Source organism: Rana temporaria, chromosome 5 (assembly GCF_905171775.1).
Source record: "Rana temporaria chromosome 5, aRanTem1.1, whole genome shotgun sequence".
Classification (NCBI taxonomy): Eukaryota; Metazoa; Chordata; class Amphibia; order Anura; family Ranidae; genus Rana; species Rana temporaria.
The window spans coordinates 52,803,738-52,822,842 of NC_053493.1; the positions used below are offsets into that span (position 1 = coordinate 52,803,738).

At 41.4% G+C, this 19,105-nt stretch overlaps 1 protein-coding gene across 1 annotated transcript in view; it reads left to right on the forward strand.

Annotated features, from left to right (window-relative positions):
* Positions 1–17,822, forward strand: part of RAB18 (RAB18, member RAS oncogene family) — a 67,310-nt gene extending 49,488 nt beyond the window's left edge. Inside the window, exons 4-7 of the mRNA XM_040352582.1 lie at positions 1,860–1,932; positions 4,643–4,761; positions 6,249–6,315; positions 16,696–17,822. Of these exons, the coding sequence (XP_040208516.1) occupies positions 1,860–1,932; positions 4,643–4,761; positions 6,249–6,315; positions 16,696–16,868 (432 nt within the window). The 3' untranslated portion in view covers positions 16,869–17,822. The remainder of the gene's footprint in view (positions 1–1,859; positions 1,933–4,642; positions 4,762–6,248; positions 6,316–16,695) is intronic.
* Positions 17,823–19,105: the final 1,283 nt, after the last annotated feature.

Genomic DNA, 19,105 nt, shown 5'->3' on the forward strand with positions numbered 1-19,105 from the left:
CACCTTCCGTTTTGAGTATGCCCCACAGATGCTTAATACGGTTTAGGTCTGGAGACATGCTTGGCCAGTCCATCACCTTTACCCTCTGCTTCTGTGTGCATCCTGGTCTTCTGGGGTCCCTCGGCGGCTTTCCCGGCTCCTCCCCGCAAGAACTCAACACCTTCGTGCAAGCGAGCGAGGTGTTGAGTTCCTGCGGGCGCGCTCCCGTGATATTTCCGACAACAAATGTTCAATGGGAGCTTTTTGTCGGAAATTCCGACCGTGTGTAGGCCCCATTGGACATTTGCTGTCAGGATTTCCAACAACAAAAATTTAAGAGCTTGTTCTCAAATTTTCCGACATAAAAAAACGTTCTTGTAAATTCCGATTGTGTGTGGACACTTCCGACTCACAAAATTCCACACATGCTCTGAACTAAGTACGAGACTGAAGCACTCGGTCTGGTAAAACTAGCGTTCGTAATGGAGATGGCACATTCGTCGCACTGTTACGTACTGAAAAGCATGAGGCTGAAAAGCGCAAATCGTCTCTCACCAAACTACTACTAACACGACTGGTATTTAATTTCCCTCTAATAGTGTAAACGTGTTGTACGTGACCGCGTTATTGGCGTTCGGAATTTCTGACATTTGTGCGACCGTGTGTATGCAAGACAAGTTTGAGCCATCATCCGTCAGAAAAAAAGCCACGGTTTTGTTGTTGGAATTTCCGATCATCTGTACATCTGTATAGATGAGATCTTGTGAAGGTTGAATGTGCAATAAAGTATTTCAGTAGAGAAATGTTACTCAGGTGATGGACATGGATGTGAGTTTCCACATTTTCCCCTTGTGTCGCTTTAGTGCAACGCATGCTCCAGGAAGACATGAGACATGAAAAGTCGGCATTCAGACAAAGGAACTCATTTTATTTCCTGAGTGCTTTTATTTTCATCTTGGGAGATGGGTATTGCTCAGATGTTTGCCCTTCTGCCAAAATGTCTACAAGTTGTCTGTGTCCTTGTCTTCTAATGGCAATCGTGAGAAGATTCTGGTTGGAGTGCACGATGTAGCAAGAACAGCCCCAATCTAGTGGCTGATGAGGAGCCTCAAATCTGTGGGTAACCAAAAGACACGGGGTGTTGTGTGAAGAAGATATGGAAGACATATAAGGGAGCTGACCATTATGAATGTTTCTGTGAAACAGTGGTAATTTCTCAGAAATTTCAGTGCACTTTTGTAAAGGTGAAATCGTTCAGAGTAAAAAAAAAAAAAAACATTTATCAATTATGTTGACAGAATTAATGCAAGGTTACAGCCCAAACTATAAAATTTCCTTTACGCTAAAATCACAATGTGCCCTAATGGGATACAGTCAATGGTCAGGGTTATTTCAGAGTGAAAATCTCTCATCTTCTATAATTAAATGTTTACGTCTGTCTCAGAATTTGGAAACTGTCACACATGGTTGCCAAGGAAAACTTGCTAAAAGAGATACAGCCTGCCCTGCAAATAATTGGAGGAGATTTAATAAATCCGGTGCGCGCGGAATCTGGTGACGCTGTTCATAGTAAGCAGTCATCTTACTGGCAGCTTAATTGAACAAGCTGAAGTTAGAAGCTGATTGGTTACTATGCATAGCTGCACCACTTTTTGTTTTCAAGAAAGCAGTGTTCTGCATCACTATTTTTGTTGGTGGGTTTTATGGGTGCCTATTGCTCATCTTACCATGACTTTTCATTGGTTGTACTGTCAAGTTCAATGTAATAGTGATGCTGATTGTCCACTAGATGGTGGTATGGTACAATATAAACACAGCTCACTTGTTAAAGTGTGACTTTTTTGAAGATATATAATTTACGTTTTTTATTTGTTTTATAGGATACTGCTGGACAAGAACGTTTCCGAACCCTTACTCCTAGCTATTACAGGGGTGCACAAGGTGTTATATTGGGTAAGGAACGTGTGTGTGTGTGTTTGTTTTTTTTTTTTTTAAATGATGGCACATTAAGAAGTTTGCCTTAAAGTGCATATAAAGCAGAAACTTTTTTTTTTTGTTATGTTAATGCATTCCTTGCATTGAGGGAACATATTTTTTTTTTAGGTATCATTATCACACCTAAGCCCCTCTTTTACTTACCTGAGCTCTCATTCGATCCAGCTCGTGCCCATCTGCAGCACTTCTCTCCTCTTACTTTCTGGTCTCTCAGGATTTGTTGAGGCAGCGTCAATCAAAGCAAGTGATAGGGGCTGTCTGCTTCTATTGACTTAGAAGTGAGCCCACACAAGTGCCCCCATAGAAAGCGTCTTTCAGTGGGGACACTCGTAAGAGAAGATGAGCCAGGAGCATCATCAGGGGAACCAAGAAGTTCCATGCAGTTTCGTTGCATAGAGCAGGTAAGTAAAACACCTGTTTGTGTGTGTTTTTTTTTTTGGTTTTTTTTTAACAATCCCTTTTTTAAATGCATAAAATTTGATTTAACTTGGAGCGTGTGGATCCAATAAACTGCTATTTTGAGTAGTTCCCTTCAGTGTCTGTCATGGGTATCTCTGCGGTTTTATCTTTTCATTCTCCCTTTCTTTTCTTTTATTATGTCTTTTTTTTTTTTTTTTCCTTTTGGAGGTACTGACAACTAGCCTGCCATCAGGCTGGGTCAGTAGTACTTTTGTGCCTGCCTCACCTGGAGAAGTTTAAAAATGGAATTGGATATTCTTGATTTAAAAGAAGTGTTATATTTTATTTTGGTGCTTTTTAGTTCTGTCATATTCTGTTTCCCCTGATCGCATCAAATGATGGACAATATATATATGTGTATGTATGTATGTATGTGTGTGTGTGTGTGTGTGTATGTGTATATATGTGTATATATATATATATATATATATATATATATATATATATATATATATATATAGTGTGTTGACAGCTTCCTATAGGTGTGTTTTAAGTTAATTGTAGAAAAACAAGTTTGTTAATTTTAGAAAGTGCTTTAATGCTGAATAGATTTAACACCAAAGTGAATACAAAGTAAAAGATATTTATGAAAAATCTATATAGGAAAAGCTTGGAGAGAAAACGATAGTCATTGGTATATGAACTGATCTGTCTGCTGAGTTTGAAATACTTGGGTCACAGTGTGAAATGGAAATTAAAGGACTGGGATCTTCAAACTACGGCCCTCCATCTGTTGCAGAGATACACATCCCATGAGGCATTGTAAAACTCTGACATTCACAGACATGGCTAGGCATGATGGGAATTGTAGTTCTTGAACTACTGGAGCGCCTAATTTGGTGATCCTGCTATAGAATAACAGAATAACAGGGCTTGCAAAAAATGATGCGCTTACACGTTTTAGTATTGTCTTTTTGTTCGTATCTATTTAAAAAGACACGGCTGCTTTTCCCATTTACAGTCCCCCCCTGAATAGAATAAGGAAGAGTTACATTATACCTTCTCTTTATGTGTATGGGTGGGGGCACTGTAGTTGTGGTGGTTAAAAAAAAAAAAAAAAAACATTCTAAGTACTTTTTTTTTTCTAATCGATATACAGCTGTCATGTTACCCAGCTCATTCTCAGTCCATCTGCAGGGAAAAATCAGCAGGAGAAGCTTCTGGCCCTCTGCTGTTGGTCATATGTTAAAAAAAAAAAAAAAATTGAAATACAAATGGAAAAATACACAATTAATATCAAATGTTTTTAAATCCTCATACAAATTTATGTATTTGAACTCAAATCTTTATTTTTGTATCATGGGGTAGGTTCTGCCAATCACAGCCTGTTTCATGACCCCCTCCAGCCTGTGTCTATTTGTATGTGCTTAGAATTATAGGGAGGTGAAGCCTCCGTGAATCAGCATGTAATATCACGCCCCCATTGTGTTTAGCTGTTTAGTGGACATGGAAAAGGGGGCAGTGGGCTGTCATTTATCTGGAGTTTATACGCCCACATGTGAATCTATAGTCACATAGGTTTCTCAGATAAAAAAAAGGGAGGTAATGAACTGCTTAGTAGAAACTGGAGCATGTTCAGTAGATGTGGCAGAAGCTGGTCCACACAATCTTAGGCTGAAACGGGGACACAAGACAATGTGGGGATACAATAAACGGCAACCAGTTTTTTTTTTTTTTTTGCAGAATACAGAAAATTACTCTTATAGGGACTGAGTGTGAACAGCATGCAATACAGCATGTACGGGCCACCGTTTTGTTTAATGATGTGGGTTTAATGACACTTTAAGTTCTATTCAATTTTTTTTTTATTATTCCTTCTGGTGCCTCCATTGGGAGCTTTTGCCGTACTTCCTGTCTTTGTGTTACCAAAGAGGGGTCCAGTCACTTATGGGACAGGAATGCACATTATCACAAGTTCTTACCATTCTTCACTCTGCCAGTATGCGTTCCTTTTTTTTTTTTATCCATGTTTCTGTTGGAGACATTTCCCATCACCTTCTGCCCTGACAAGAAATTACGGAAAATTTCCCCAGCAGAGCCACAAATGGCAGTAAAAGCTGAGACTCTTAACTTTCCTGGTTCTATCCAAAATATTTTTGCTGGATTTAGTTTATTGGTATGCGAGTGGCATTTGTGGTCAGTAGTAAGGACAGTGCCAGCCTTTGTATTTTTCCTTCTAAAATTCACCATGTTCTTTTTATCTCTTCAGTTTATGATGTCACAAGAAGGGACACATTCGCAAGACTGGACAACTGGTTAAATGAGCTGGAGACATATTGCACAAGAAATGACATAGTAAAAATGTTAGTTGGGAACAAGATAGACAAAGTAAGTCACAGCCAACTGTTTAATGACATACTCTGCTGCTTTGTTTTAATATGTTATGTCTTTGTTTAATATGGAATATGTTGGTGTTGACACCTTCAGGTACTGGGGACAGGGCTCATTTCTGTCATTGTTTTATGAGTGGAATTAGTCACTGCAATGGCAGTAAATGGGGTCACCATTTGGTATGGGCTAATTCTAGTTGTATAATGGCAGGGAAGGTAGTAGAGTGCACACAGACCAGAAGCATTAAGCTAACAGTACTGCTGAGCTCCCAGCACCATTTCTGGAAGCTTTATCTGGTAAAGAACAGCAGAATTTACCATTTAACCACTCTGGACCTCACTATATCCAAAAGATGGCTACAGCGTAGCCATCCAAGTTCTGAAAGAACACCCACCCAGGCCCACATCGGGTGCGCTCTGTGACCGATGTGTCCTTTAGACGCACTAAACATCAGGGTAAAGGGCCAATTACGGCGGCTTTTTACCGAGTGATCAGCTGTGTCCAATCACAGCTGATCACATGTAAATGGACTTGCTTGTTATCGTCAGTCCCTTCCTCCCACAAGTTTAGCACTTGGTTTACACTGATAATCGGGGCACTTTTGGTCTTTTTTTTATTTGTTTAGTAAAAATAAATAAAAACCCCAGTGGTGATTAAATACCACCAAAAGAAAGCTCTATCTGTCGTAAAATGACCGCTCAATTGTCATTCAAAGTGTGACAGCGTTGAAATCTAAAAATTGGCCTGTGCAGTAGGTGAAAGTCCCCCGGTAAGGTGATTTAACGTATAAAGATATTCTGGACAAATATTAGTGAGAACATAGAAAAAATAGGAAAATTTGTAATGGTCTCACTGTTTTTGTTTCTTACTTTTTTTTTTTTTTTTTATGTATTTATTTATTCATACACTTGGAATGATCATGTGACAGACCCTCTCACTGAGCACTCAGAAAGTAGAGAGCAAGTATAGTCCATGTGTGAGTTCCAATTTAGGACAGCATGGAGTTTGAATTATTGAATTTATTGGAAGCATTACAAGACTGATAATTGTATTTATGTATAATTGACTGACAAAGATGCTGTAATTTTCACAGTAAAACAATCTAGAAGAGAAGGTAGACCATTGTAAAATAAAGATGACCAAATTATCGCCAAAAATGATACAAATATTTAGTTTTAGTTCTGTGTGTGACCATTTTAAAATGAAGACTGCCAGGAGACGGGGCTTATAGTCATGCGACCATAATTGCCTGTCGCATGATCAGAAAGCTGCTCGCAAGATGTGAACGGGAGCTTTCAGTTAGCCACCGGTAACACTGCCACTCTCAACACTGCTCTAGTGGCGTTATTGCAAATATGCGACCTCTCGGCACTAAGGTCCGGCCACTGAGAGTCCACATATTTGTGTGCACTTGGTACCAAGGAGTTAAAACTGATCATAATGTTTTTTTTTTTTTTTATTTATTTTTTATTGTTTTCTTTTAGGACAACCGAGAAGTAGACAGAAATGAAGGCCTCAAGTTTGCACGAAAACATTCAATGTTGTTTATAGGTAAGAAACTGTAAATTACTCACCATTTTACATACACAATTACCGTATATACTCGAGTATAAGCCGAGTTTTTCAACACATTTTTTTTTTGTGCTGAAAATGCCCCCCCTGGCTTATACTCGAGTCACCTTTTTGCGCCTGATCTCCCGGACTTTTCGGACCTGCTACCATTCGGCTGTAGGTCCCCCTGGACACCAAACTTGGCACACATATAGCCCCCCTCTTCCTCTACAAGTGTGCAAGGTTTGCTGTCTGGGGGACCTACGGCCAGGGAGCACAGATTTTTCAAAATCGGGCACCCCTTCTATATACACCCATGTTAAACGCAAGTCTAGTCATGGGCACAGTGAGGCGTGGGCACAGTGAGGCATGCAGATGGACACCCTAGGCTTATACTGGAGTCAATACGTTCCCATTTTTTTGTGGTAAATTTAGGTGCCTTGGCTTATATTGGGGTTGGCTTATACTCGAGTGTAAATACAGTATGTACTTTTCACATGATTGGATAATTGCAGTGACTATTTACTTTTTTGTATAAAAATATTTTTTTATTAAGGCATAAATACAGGACACTTGGTATTATGAAAGCCAGTGGTTTTCATGATTTTTACTTGGTTATTACAGCAACAAAAAAGGGGATGGGGGTGGCGGTCCTTGACACAGAGCTGACGGTGGGGAGGGGGGGGGGGGGCAAGACGCAGGAGAGCTGCGGCTGTCGGAGGCATGTAAACTGACCACAGTGTCAGGGCTCAGCAGCCATGATATACTGTGGTCAGTTTACAGAGGGGAGGGCAGAAACTTGTAGGATCAGCTTTAAAGGAGCAGGATCCATTTTTTTTATTTTGATTAACAAACACTTTTAAGGCCTTAAGTACTGGGGTTTTAGCCCTGGTGTTTAGGTGTGGGCAGAAGGCACAAGCATATCATTCAGCTCCATTGCTTACAGCCGTTTAAAGTGTTGGGCTGCATTCACACCTAGGCGATTTGAATCGTGGCAATACACGGGACGTGATTGTGATGCCATTGCTTGTTAATGGCCACGGTTGTACTGCGATAAATCGTTCTGCAGTTGCAGCAAATTTGCAACACGCAAAGCTTGTCACTCGAAAAGTATTAGGAGCTTCTATTGGGTGATAGCAATTGCATGTTGAGAATTGCCTAGATGTGAATGCAGCCCAACTTGTGTTTTGAGTTTTGGATAGAGTTGAGAAGAATTAGAATGCCTGTCAGTTTCATATGTTTAGGGCAGTATGCGACCAGGAGCGAATGCCCGTAAATCAGTCTGCTTGCTTTACAGGCATTCGTCTCTGGGTGCATACGGCCCTAAACATTAGTACTACTCGGTGCAACTCCCAACCATAGCAGTTTTCAGCCTCTCCTAGTTTTACAGGCTGCTGGCCTAAATGCCCCGTGATCATGAGACCTAAAGCAGCTTTAGTCCTGTTTTGACTCATTTAGTTGCATTTTCATGCGTTTGGCCATATTTAGGTGTGTAATCGGATCCTAGATGTGCAGAATTCTATTTTTCTAAACAAAGCCAAACTTAACGCAGGCAATTGCACAGTGTGAATGCTACTATTATGGTACCATTAAAAAATCATTGCATTTATATGCATTTAGAAATGTCCCCTAAACGCACATAAACTGAAGTTTGACAATTGTAATAACAGCCTCATAGGAGCACAGGGGTTATATTCTATCACAGAATAGACAAGATGCCATGTGTTGTGCCGTGCTGCGTATTTCATTGCAGGGCACGTACTTTGGAGGTACCTTGAGCTGTCCTTTACAATGAATGGCAACACAGTACATCACTGCATGTAACATTTGCAATAACGCAGCACAGTGGTGTAAGTGAAACCTGATAGTAACAGTTGATCGCCACACAGATGGAACAAATGGCTCCTTTTGGTTCCAGATAAACAGGTAGCAAGTTAAAACCATTTATCATTTAAAATACTGCAAGTGTGTGTGATTAATCACTTCCACATTCTACTTGGTGTAGCTCACACCATAGGGAGCCATTAGTACTGTCTGTGTAGTAAATATTCTGTAACAATTTTAGTATTGTGATTGATCTTCTAAATGGCACATGTGCTTGTGCACTTATTGCTTCGCTGCTTGTCTTTTAAATGCAAAGCATTTAGAAATGTTAATCTTTCATATTTTTAATGGAAAATAATATTCTACAACAATCTAGTCTTAGATTATTGGGTTATATGCTGCCTTCAGGTTACAGAACACTGACCAACAAAGCTGTTAGAACAGCCCTAATTTAACCCTTCTCGGTCCCATTTTTTTATTTTTTATCGAAAATGTCTTCTCTCTGTTCTGAAAGAAGCAAAGTTTTTTTTTTTCTTTTCTTTTCTTCAAGACATTACTTTCAAGATTCCAAGCTGCTACATAGCTGCTGCGACTTCCCACTTAGCTGCTTTGCAGATCGGTTGACTCCTCTGAGGCCTCGTACACACGACAGAGAAACTCGACGGGCGAAACGCATCAAGTTCCTCGTCGAGTTCCTTGTTAGGCTTGTCGAGGAACTCGACAAGCTTGCTTTGCGTACACACAGTCAAGCCAAAATCTCCTCGTTCTCAAACGGTGACATACAACACATACAACGGCAGGGGAAGTTCGATTCCACTGGCTAAACTCTTGGGGCTGCTTTTGCCAATTTCATGTGTTTGCGTGTTAAATAAAAGTTTGGTAAGAGACGATTTGCACTTTTCAGTCTGTTACAGCTTTAAAAATGTGTTATCTCCATTACAAATGCTACTTTTACTCCCGTCTCCTACTTTAATCTGAGCATGCGCGGGTTTCTTAGCATACAGACGTCCGAGTTTGATGATCTCGACGAGCCAAATCAGACTCCCGTCGAGTAAATGGAGAACTTGCTCTCTTTTTGGCTCGACGAGTTTCTCAACAGTTTCCTCAAAGAAAATGTACACACGACCGGTTTCCTCGGCAAAAAAAAATTATCTCCCAGCAAGGTTCTTGCTGGTTTTTGCCGAGAAACATGGTCGTGTGTACGAGGCCTGAGTCTACGGAACTGGCCTGTAATGTTGCTTTGGGCACTGGAGGATCATGCACTAGGTGCTCACCTAAGCATGTGGGGCAACATGGTGAGTTAGTAACAGGGTGCTATACTTGTTCAGCACCATGTTACTGCTCCCTGGTGTAACCCTGGCCCTGAAGATTTTTCTAGAGAATGCCATTAACCCCCTCCTACTCTGTAGTTGGTTCATGACCTGTCCTGGTATTGTCTCACTTGTTGCGTACTGTTTTATGGCAGACTACGGTGACCTAGCCATGTTTAGGGCCCCTGTGGACTGAACTGTGTAGGTATTTAGACTAGATTTTTACCTCTGTTGTACTAAATGGGTACTTAAAGGCCAAGTTCAGTTAAATCTTGTTGTGGCTGTACTTCTGTGGATCACAGGAGTGCAGTTCGTTCTGCACTCTTGTGAGCAGAAGAAGATTAAAGTTTTGGAATGGCCCAGCAAGAGCCCAGACCTGAATCCGAATGAAAATCTGGGGGGTGATCTGAATTGGGCTGTGCAGGAGATGCCCTCACAATCTGACAGAATTGGAGTGTTTTTTTTTTTTTGCAAAGAAGAGAGGGCAAATATTGCCAAGTCAAGATGCACCATGCTGATAGACTCAAAACCAAAAAGTGCTGTGATAAAATCAAAAGGTACTTCAACAATGTATTCGTTTAAGGGTGTGCACACTTATGCAACCATATTATTTCTTTTTATTTTTTTACTTCCCACAATCTAAAAGGTTCAGTTTGTTGTTCAACTGAGTTGTACAGTTTATAGGTCACATTAAAAATGGAAACGGTTCTAAAATGTTTTACATCACCGAAACCTGACATTTTAACAGGGGTGTGTAGACGTTTTATATCCACTGTAGTGGAAAAATGGATATTACCGCGCTTATCAAAGGAGGGGAAACAGAGAGGGGAAGAAAGGGGGAGGGGAAATGAAAGTGATGAGAAGTGGAGGTACAGCTGCGGCACTGGAAGGTGTATCAAACCATAAGCAATTGAAAATGGGGAGGGTAGTGCTGCGCTAATCAGTGGTGAATGGATAAGTGAATAAACAGGTGGGGGAGGGGAATGAAAGTAGGTGTAATTGAAATGAGGAGCAATATAGCCCAAATGGCATCAGCATAAAAATAAATATAAATGATCAGTGAACAATAACAGTAATGGTGCAAATCATATAACTACACAGGTTCCTCTTAATGTGATGAAATACACTATAAGTAATGGTGCAAAAAAATCCCAGGTAACTGTGCTAAGTGACACTCCTATATTGGTGATAAACAGTCCATCAACAGAGTTTGAAAAATATTAGCAAAAAGTATAAGTAAGATTTCAAAAGTCCAAGAAAGCAAAAGTGCAAGTGTAGGTCCGCAATATGGAGTGAGAGGAAAATGGGTATCCAGTGATCCTTTTAGGGTAAGTAAGGATGTCCCCTTACCTTACTGCTGTAAGGTAACAGCATATAGATCCAACCACATTAGATGGTTCACTCGATGGGCTCTGATCCAACAACGGCAGGTCCTCCTTGGAGTTCTCGTCCCAGATTGGTCAGTTTCTCGCCCCAAAGAAATAAAGCATCGATGGTGTGATACCGTTTTAAAAATTTTAATTCTCAAAGAAAATAGACAGGGGTACTCACATAATCCAAAATACAATTGAGCATGTAAAAAAGAGGGGCAATCTGTCGCCAACGTCACCTCCGATACCTCTCAGTGGACTCATGCGCATTCGTCACTATCATGTGACTTCCTCAGGAGACTCCTGAGGAAGTCACATGATAGTGACGAATGCGCATGAGTCCACTGAGAGGTATCGGAGGTGACGTTGGCGACAGATTGCCCCTCTTTTTTACATGCTCAATTGTATTTTGGATTATGTGAGTACCCCTGTCTATTTTCTTTGAGAATTAAAATTTTTAAAACGGTATCACACCATCGATGCTTTATTTCTTTGGGGCGAGAAACTGACCAATCTGGGACGAGAACTCCAAGGAGGACCTGCCGTTGTTGGATCAGAGCCCATCGAGTGAACCATCTAATGTGGTTGGATCTATATGCTGTTACCTTACAGCAGTAAGGTAAGGGGACATCCTTACTTACCCTAAAAGGATCACTGGATACCCATTTTCCTCTCACTCCATATTGCGGACCTACACTTGCACTTTTGCTTTCTTGGACTTTTGAAATCTTACTTATACTTTTTGCTAATATTTTTCAAACTCTGTTGATGGACTGTTTATCACCAATATAGGAGTGTCACTTAGCACAGTTACCTGGGATTTTTTTGCACCATTACTTATAGTGTATTTCATCACATTAAGAGGAACCTGTGTAGTTATATGATTTGCACCATTACTGTTATTGTTCACTGATCATTTATATTTATTTTTATGCTGATGCCATTTGGGCTATATTGCTCCTCATTTCAATTACACCTACTTTCATTCCCCTCCCCCACCTGTTTATTCACTTATCCATTCACCACTGATTAGCGCAGCACTACCCTCCCCATTTTATATCCACTGTAGTTTGTCCTGTTCCAGTTTACCTTTCGGCCACTGCTTTTGAAGACTGACTGTTATATTGTTATTATGAACAGCCTTCACAAAGGGGGACCAGCTTCCGGATCCACCACTAATATAAGCTTTATAGTTTTAGGCTTCATGTACACGGGATGCTTAAAGGGGTTGTAAAGGAAAAAAATAATTTTCATAATAAGCATCCTTTACCTGCAGACATTCCTCTTTTCACTTCCTCATTGTTCGTTTTTGCTCAGAAGTTGCTCTATTTCTTCTCTGTTCTGTTCACTTCCTGCTTGTCTGATTTTACTGACCACCGTGATGGGAGGCTTTACTGCGGTGGTCAGTAACGTGCTCACCCCCTCCTGGGAACTACATCTGTGTGGCAGGACGCTCTCTACGTGTTAGAGACTTCAAGGAGGTGTGAATTACTGGGCGTGCCGCAATGCATACTGGGAAATGTAGTTCTTACATGAACGAGCGTCGCAAACCAGGAAGTGAACGAGAGAACAGAAACTAGAACGCCGGAGGTGATATAGATGAAGGAATTTAATAGGTATTTACTAGTTTTTTAACAGAATCATTACACTATTCTGTCTGTCTACCTTGCAGACATTAATTTTAGGCAAAATTGTTTTTTCCTTTACAACTACGATTTAGCTTGACAGATAGTAACCCACGTTTAAAAAGTCAGTTTGGCCGGTTTTAAATTGGGGTGTTTAGATGTCGTGTTTGCGTTTTAGAAGCGTTTGCATATTTTTTTTTTAAGTAACGAAAAACGATTATAAACGAAACGCGGGTTACTGCGTTTAGCTGCGTTTGGCATCTGAAACGTCAAACTTCGGAGTCTAAACTCATTTTTTTGCCTTCAAATAAAGGCCTATAAACGCAACTGCCTAAAAACGACAGTAAACGAACCTGTGTACACACACATAAGATAACATTGATTGAGTTCAGGGGCAGTTGAAAAAAGTGTCCAACTGCCTCTGAATGTCCGTCTAGCTGCAGCAGTGTACATGGGGCCCTAAGTACAAGGCTCCACCTTTCATGACCAGGAACACTTTACTAGGTCAGTAAGTGCTTTTTGGGCTTTTCAGCACCAAGAAACCGTTTCTCAGATTTGCATGGTTTTACCAGGTGGATGTGCAGGTCTCATTTTATGCTAGTTTCAGGCATAAGGTTCAGGCAGTTCTTTGAGCTGCAGACTGCTCTGTTTAACTGTATTGTTTTGTATACCTGTTACTATTGCCCACCCCTCAGTTGAACTACTTTGGACATCCCATTTGTCTAAGAATTTCTGAATCCTATGTTCCTTACGGAATGAGAAACAAAATAGGAATTTTGTTAAGAGAAATTTCCTTTACCCCTATGGGTTAATCTGCTCCTATCGGCGCTTTTATACAAAACTGAAGCATGATGAGATTTGGAGGGGCTTTAACCAATTGCCGACCGCCGCGCGCAGATGTATGTCGACAACATGACACGGGCACGCAAATGGGCGTACCTGTACGTCCCTTTAAATTTGCCACCCAGCGGGTGCGCGCCTGCCACGTGCCTCAAGTGTGCTCGCGGGTCCCGGGAACTCGATGTTCCCGGGCAGCCCGCTATTGCAGTCAGCAAAGGCAGAACAGGGGGATGCTTTTTAACCACTTAAGCCCCGGACCAATATGCAGCCTAAAGACCCAAGGTGTTTTTACAGTTCGGGACTGCGTCGCTTTAACAGACAATTGCGCGGTCGTGCGACGTGGCTCCCAAACAAAATTGGCGTCCTTTTTTCCCCACAAATAGAGCTTTCTTTTGGTGGTATTTGATCACATCTGCGGTTTTTAGTTTTTGCGCTATAAACAAAAATAGAGCGACAATTTTGAAAAAAAAACAATATTTTTTACTTTTTGCTGTAATAAATATCCCCCAAAAACATATATAAAAACATTTTTTTTCCTCAGTTTAGGCCGATACGTATTCTTCTACCTATTTTTAGTAAAAAAAATCGCAATAAGCGTTTATCGATTGGTTTGCGCAAAATTTATAGTGTTTACAAAATAGGGGATAGTTTTATTGCATTTTTATTTTTTATTTTTTTTTTACTACTAATGGCGGCGATCAGCAATTTTTTTCGTGACTGCGACATTATGGCCTACACTTCGGACAATTTTGACACATTTTTGGGACCATTGTCATTTTCACAGCAAAAAATGCATTTAAATTGCATTCTTTATTGTGAAAATGACAGTTGCAGTTTGGGAGTTAACCACAGGTGGCGCTGTAGGAGTTAGGGTGCACCTAGTATGTGTTTACAACTGTTTGGGGGTGTGGCTGTAGGAATGACGTCATCGATCGTGTCTTCCCTATAAAGGGAATGACGCGATCGATGCGCCGCCATAGTGAAGGACGGGGAAGCCGTGTTTACACACGGCTCTCCTCGTTCTTCAGCTCCGGGGAGCGATCGCGACGGAGCGGCTATAAACAAATAGCCGCGCCGTGGTCCCGGATCGCTCCCCGAGCGGACCCGACCCCCGCATGTAGCGGGGGGGGGTCCCGATCGGACCCCCCACCCGCTAATAGGCGAGGACGTACGTGTACGCCCATGTGCCTGTACGTGCCATATTGTGGACGTATATGTACATGCGGGGGTCGGGAAGTGGTTAAATAAGGCATTCCCCTGTTCTGCCTAGTGACATGTCGCTGATCTCACCATTTCTGTGATCAGTGACGTGTCACTGGTTGCCACGCCCCCCTAACAGCAAGAATCGCTCCCTAGGTTACACAATAACCCCTTTAGCGCCACCTAGTGTTTAACCCCTTCACTGCCAGTGTCATTTTTACAGTAATCCGTGCATTTTTATAGCACTGATCGCTTTAAAAATGACACTGGTCCCAAAATGGTGTCAGAAGTGTCCGATATGTCTGCCATAATGTCGCAGTCACAATAAATATTGCTGCCGCCATTACTAGTAAAAAAACAATACAAATGCCATAAAACTACCCCCTATTTTGTAGACACTATAACTTTTGCGCAAACTAATCAATAAACGCTTATTGCGATTATTTTCGGTAAAAAAAAGAAAAAAGTCGAAGAATATGTATTGGCCAAAACTGAGGGGAAAATTGTCGCTCTATTTTTGTTTAAAGTGCAAAAAATAAAAACCACAGAGGTGATCAAATGCCACCAAAAGAAAGCTCTATTTTTGGGAAAAAAATACATCAATTTTGTTTGAGAGCCACGTTGCACAACCGCGCAATTGTCAGTTAAAGTGACGCAGTGCCGAATCGCAAGAGTGTGGCCTGGTCTTTGGCCAGCAAAATGGTCCGGGGCTGAAGCGTTAATTGGCCAACAGCTTGTTTGCATTGCACCAAAGGTTTAGCTACATGGAGCCATACACCTCTATTACATCTTGCGGGTTTGGTGCACTTTCTGAAAACAAATCAAAATGCCTGCATTCAGGAGTTTTGGTAAGCTTTCAGAAAGTGCACCAAACCCACGTGATATAATGGAAGTCTATGGCTCAGTGCAGATAACCCTCAGGACTAGTGCTTCCATTCCAGATTTCACCTGCAGATGGCTGTGCACATTAATGGTAAAACCTATTGGTCACCGTCTGGAGAGATGTGTGCTTTAGCTGGAAAAGGGCCTTAAAAATGTATTGTGATCTTTTTCAAATGGAATCTCAGACTGTTAAACCTTACATTTATGATGGAAACATAAAAAAAAATTATTTCATTACCCACAGTAATTTTGTATGTTCTACATCCTCATTTGATCATCTTTTCTGTCTTGTTGGTCCACATCTGGAGAAGACAATATGTTAATGATTGTCTTTGAGAAACATGCACATAACTCGTATTGGTGCCTACAGCTCCCTAAGGACATTATTTGTCTAATGGTTTTGACACAATATAAGTTCACCTTTTCCAAGAATAGACTCACTTCCTGAGCCTTATGTGTTTTGATATCCTTTTTTCCTGGGGCAATGCTGGCCAAAGTTGGGCATGACATCACACTGAGTCAGGGCTGATTCTTGGATCTCTTGTTGTATGATTCACTCCTTTGTTGCGGTGTTCACAATCTTGGTCTATAGCTGGGATTCGTTTCATGCAAATAATTCAGTGGTGTGTCTTGGTCTGTCTTCCCTCAGGTTAATTTGGTGGGCTGTGTCAAACCTCTCCTATAATTTTCCTCTTTGTTTGTGCTCTTTTTTTTTTTTTGGCCTACATGCAGTCTGATTTTGCACAGTATTGGCTGCTATTTATAATTCCTGAGCTTACTTAATTGTTAAACCCCATCATTCATCGTATGACTGAGTTACCAGAAACAAGACTCTTACATCAGCCAAAGCAAAACACCTTTCTCATACCTATTCCGAATTCTTGAGGTCAGGCTCTTAACCTCCAGGTCCAGCACCCATTTTTCATGGTTTCATGTTTGATGCCAAATGTGTTCCGCCCTATGCCAAGAATCACAATGCTGACCCCTAGAAACTGTAGCTGTAAATTTTAACGATATCTAATGTGTTTTCTTTTGATTATTGAAAGCAGCTTTTTTTTTCGGATTTGGGAACCTGTCTTTGCCTTCCACTTGTGTGCAGATTTAGTACAAAGTCAGCTCTACGCCTGATAAATTCAACATAATCAAAAGATTTTCACCTGAAACTATTGAACGTTGTCAATTAACCATTTGGCTTTATTGCCTCAAAGTTTGTTTTTGGATTGTTTTATATGTTCTATAACTGATTTATAGACTGATCACTTTGCAGTATGAAGCTGGAACAACTTTTTGCTGTTTTCCGCCCTAATAATTGTTTGTCTCTCGTTTTAGAGGCCAGTGCAAAAACCAGAGATGGTGTACAGTGTGCCTTCGAAGAACTTGTTGAAAAGATTATACAAACTCCTGGACTTTGGGAAAGCGAGTCCCATAACAAAGGCGTCAGATTGTCCGATGAAGCTGGTGGCCGAGGAGGAACATGCGGCGGATATTGCTCCATGCTATAAACTAGTTGTACTTTCCTTCTATTTAATCTGAATCTAGTGATACCAGTCTCCTGTATATATAAACTCATTTATGGCTAATCTAGGGACCTTTTCAGTGTGCACATATTTGTATCATGAGGCAGATATTTGTAGAATTTTTTTGTCCAGCAAGTTTGCAGTCAAACAACGCATGAAACATTTTGAATTTTTATTAGTGGCCAGCTGCATTAGCCAGTGCATTGTTTGCAGCGCCACCTGTTCATGTACTTTTTAACACTTATACATTACTGCACCATTCTAAGCTTTGTGTTCTATGTCTTTTTTTTTTTTTTTCCTCCATGCATTGGCTGTCTTTATCTGTTTTAGCTTCTTGAAAGTAGACCTTTTGTCCCAAACAAGTCAAACCCCCTCCCCTCCCCCAATCCTCCATTCTTGCCTAGGTGAGAAGTATGAGTCCTGCTCTCCCTGTCATCCTAAGGAGGCTACTGGAGCAGGGACACGCAGTGGTTGGAGGGTGGACCTGGCAATGTGTCATTGGGGGCCTGTTGCAACCGCCTGGAAGAAACTGACATTTCCTGATGAAGTAGGAAGGCTAGGGGGGAGTCATGGGGTGTGGCTTTTGACAGCAGATCACAGTAGGATATCACTAGATTGCTGGGCAGGTATGTTTTTTTTTTTATGAAGACAATTCTGCATGAAAAGGAAGTGGAAAGAAAAAAAAGCAGCAAAGGGGCTGTGAAGTTCCCCTTTAAATACTAATGAGACCATTGCTAAGCAAGCCCTCCTCATGTTTCTAGATGCACATGAAAGTATGTTCTAGCAAATGTCTATTATATTGCCAACAAATCACAATGTCTTTTTGATAAATAACTTATGTTATAGTATGTAAATGCTTGTACTCGGCACACTGATTTCTTGAGAATTTCTCACCTTTGTACATGTCTCCTGAGTAAAAAGTTAAAGTGGTTGAAGGAATTCTATCAAAGCCATGACTTCCTATCACATGTAAATATGTAAGGGCCAGTTAACCTACTTTAGAGCATGGTTCGTTTGACAGAGCAATAAGTGACATTCACAAAATCAAATGCACTTGTCTCAAGAGAATCCAACACTTAAAGTGGTTGTACACCTCAGACATGAAAAATGAACAAAGCACATCCACTATAGTGTGTACTAACTTAAATCCTAAGCATCAAGTGTGATTCCCCTCTATATCTGCATGACTCACTCCTATTAGATTAAGCCAACACTATAGCCTCCCAGGAGATGCCCACTCCCTCTTCCAGCACACAGCAGATACCCTCAGCTCTGTTTCTCTGAGCTCGTGAAGAGGAATTGATTTCACTTTCCTCCAATCATCTCTCAGATTACACCTGGCTCTACAAAGTCCCCTGTTTTGTGCCGAGGAGAAAAATCCTTTCACCTGTGTGTTCTCTAAGGCCTCGTACACACGACCGAACATGTCTGAAACTGGTCCGCGGACCAGTTTCCGCGGACATGTTCAGTCGTGTGTACGGCCGACCGGACCGGATTCCCAGCCTAGCGGACAGGTTTCCAGCGGACAAATGTTTCTTAGCATGCCAAGAAACATGTCCGCTGGAAGCCTGTCCGTCGGATTTGTCCGATGGTCAGTACGACTCATCGGACATGTCCGCTGGGCCGAAATTCCCCGCATGCAAGTGATTCGACGCATGCGTGGAAGCATTGACCTTCCAGGGTCGCGCACGTCGCCGCGTCATCGGCGCAGCCACGTCACCGCGTATCCTGTCCGCGGGGAATTTGGTCTGATGGTGTGTACAGCCATCAGACCAAATGATCCCAGCGGACATGTCCGATGAAAACGGTCCGCCGGACCGTTTTCATCGGACAGTCCGACCGTGTGTACAAGGCCTAAGGCTATACAGGACAAATGGCTGTAGATAAACGAGGAACTTATGTTGGATTTGTTTCATCCATGTGAATCATCTGGGGCTATTCCCTTTGCTGGGTATATGGAAGGGTTTACAACCACTTTACGTTTTGAATAGTGTGAACGTTTTTGTTTTTTTTCAGGTTAATATTGCTGCCTCTGTCCCCTTGAGGCAATTGTCGATTCCTTTCATGGGGATCTCCAGCCATTGCTGTGAACCAGACTTTCAGTTTTTCCTTCATCACTGGAGTGTATTGTTTATGTATTAGAATATATCACTAGGGACTGGTGGATGTTATTGGTTCCAATTGGATTTTCTAAAGGCATTTATGGAGAATGCATTCTATAG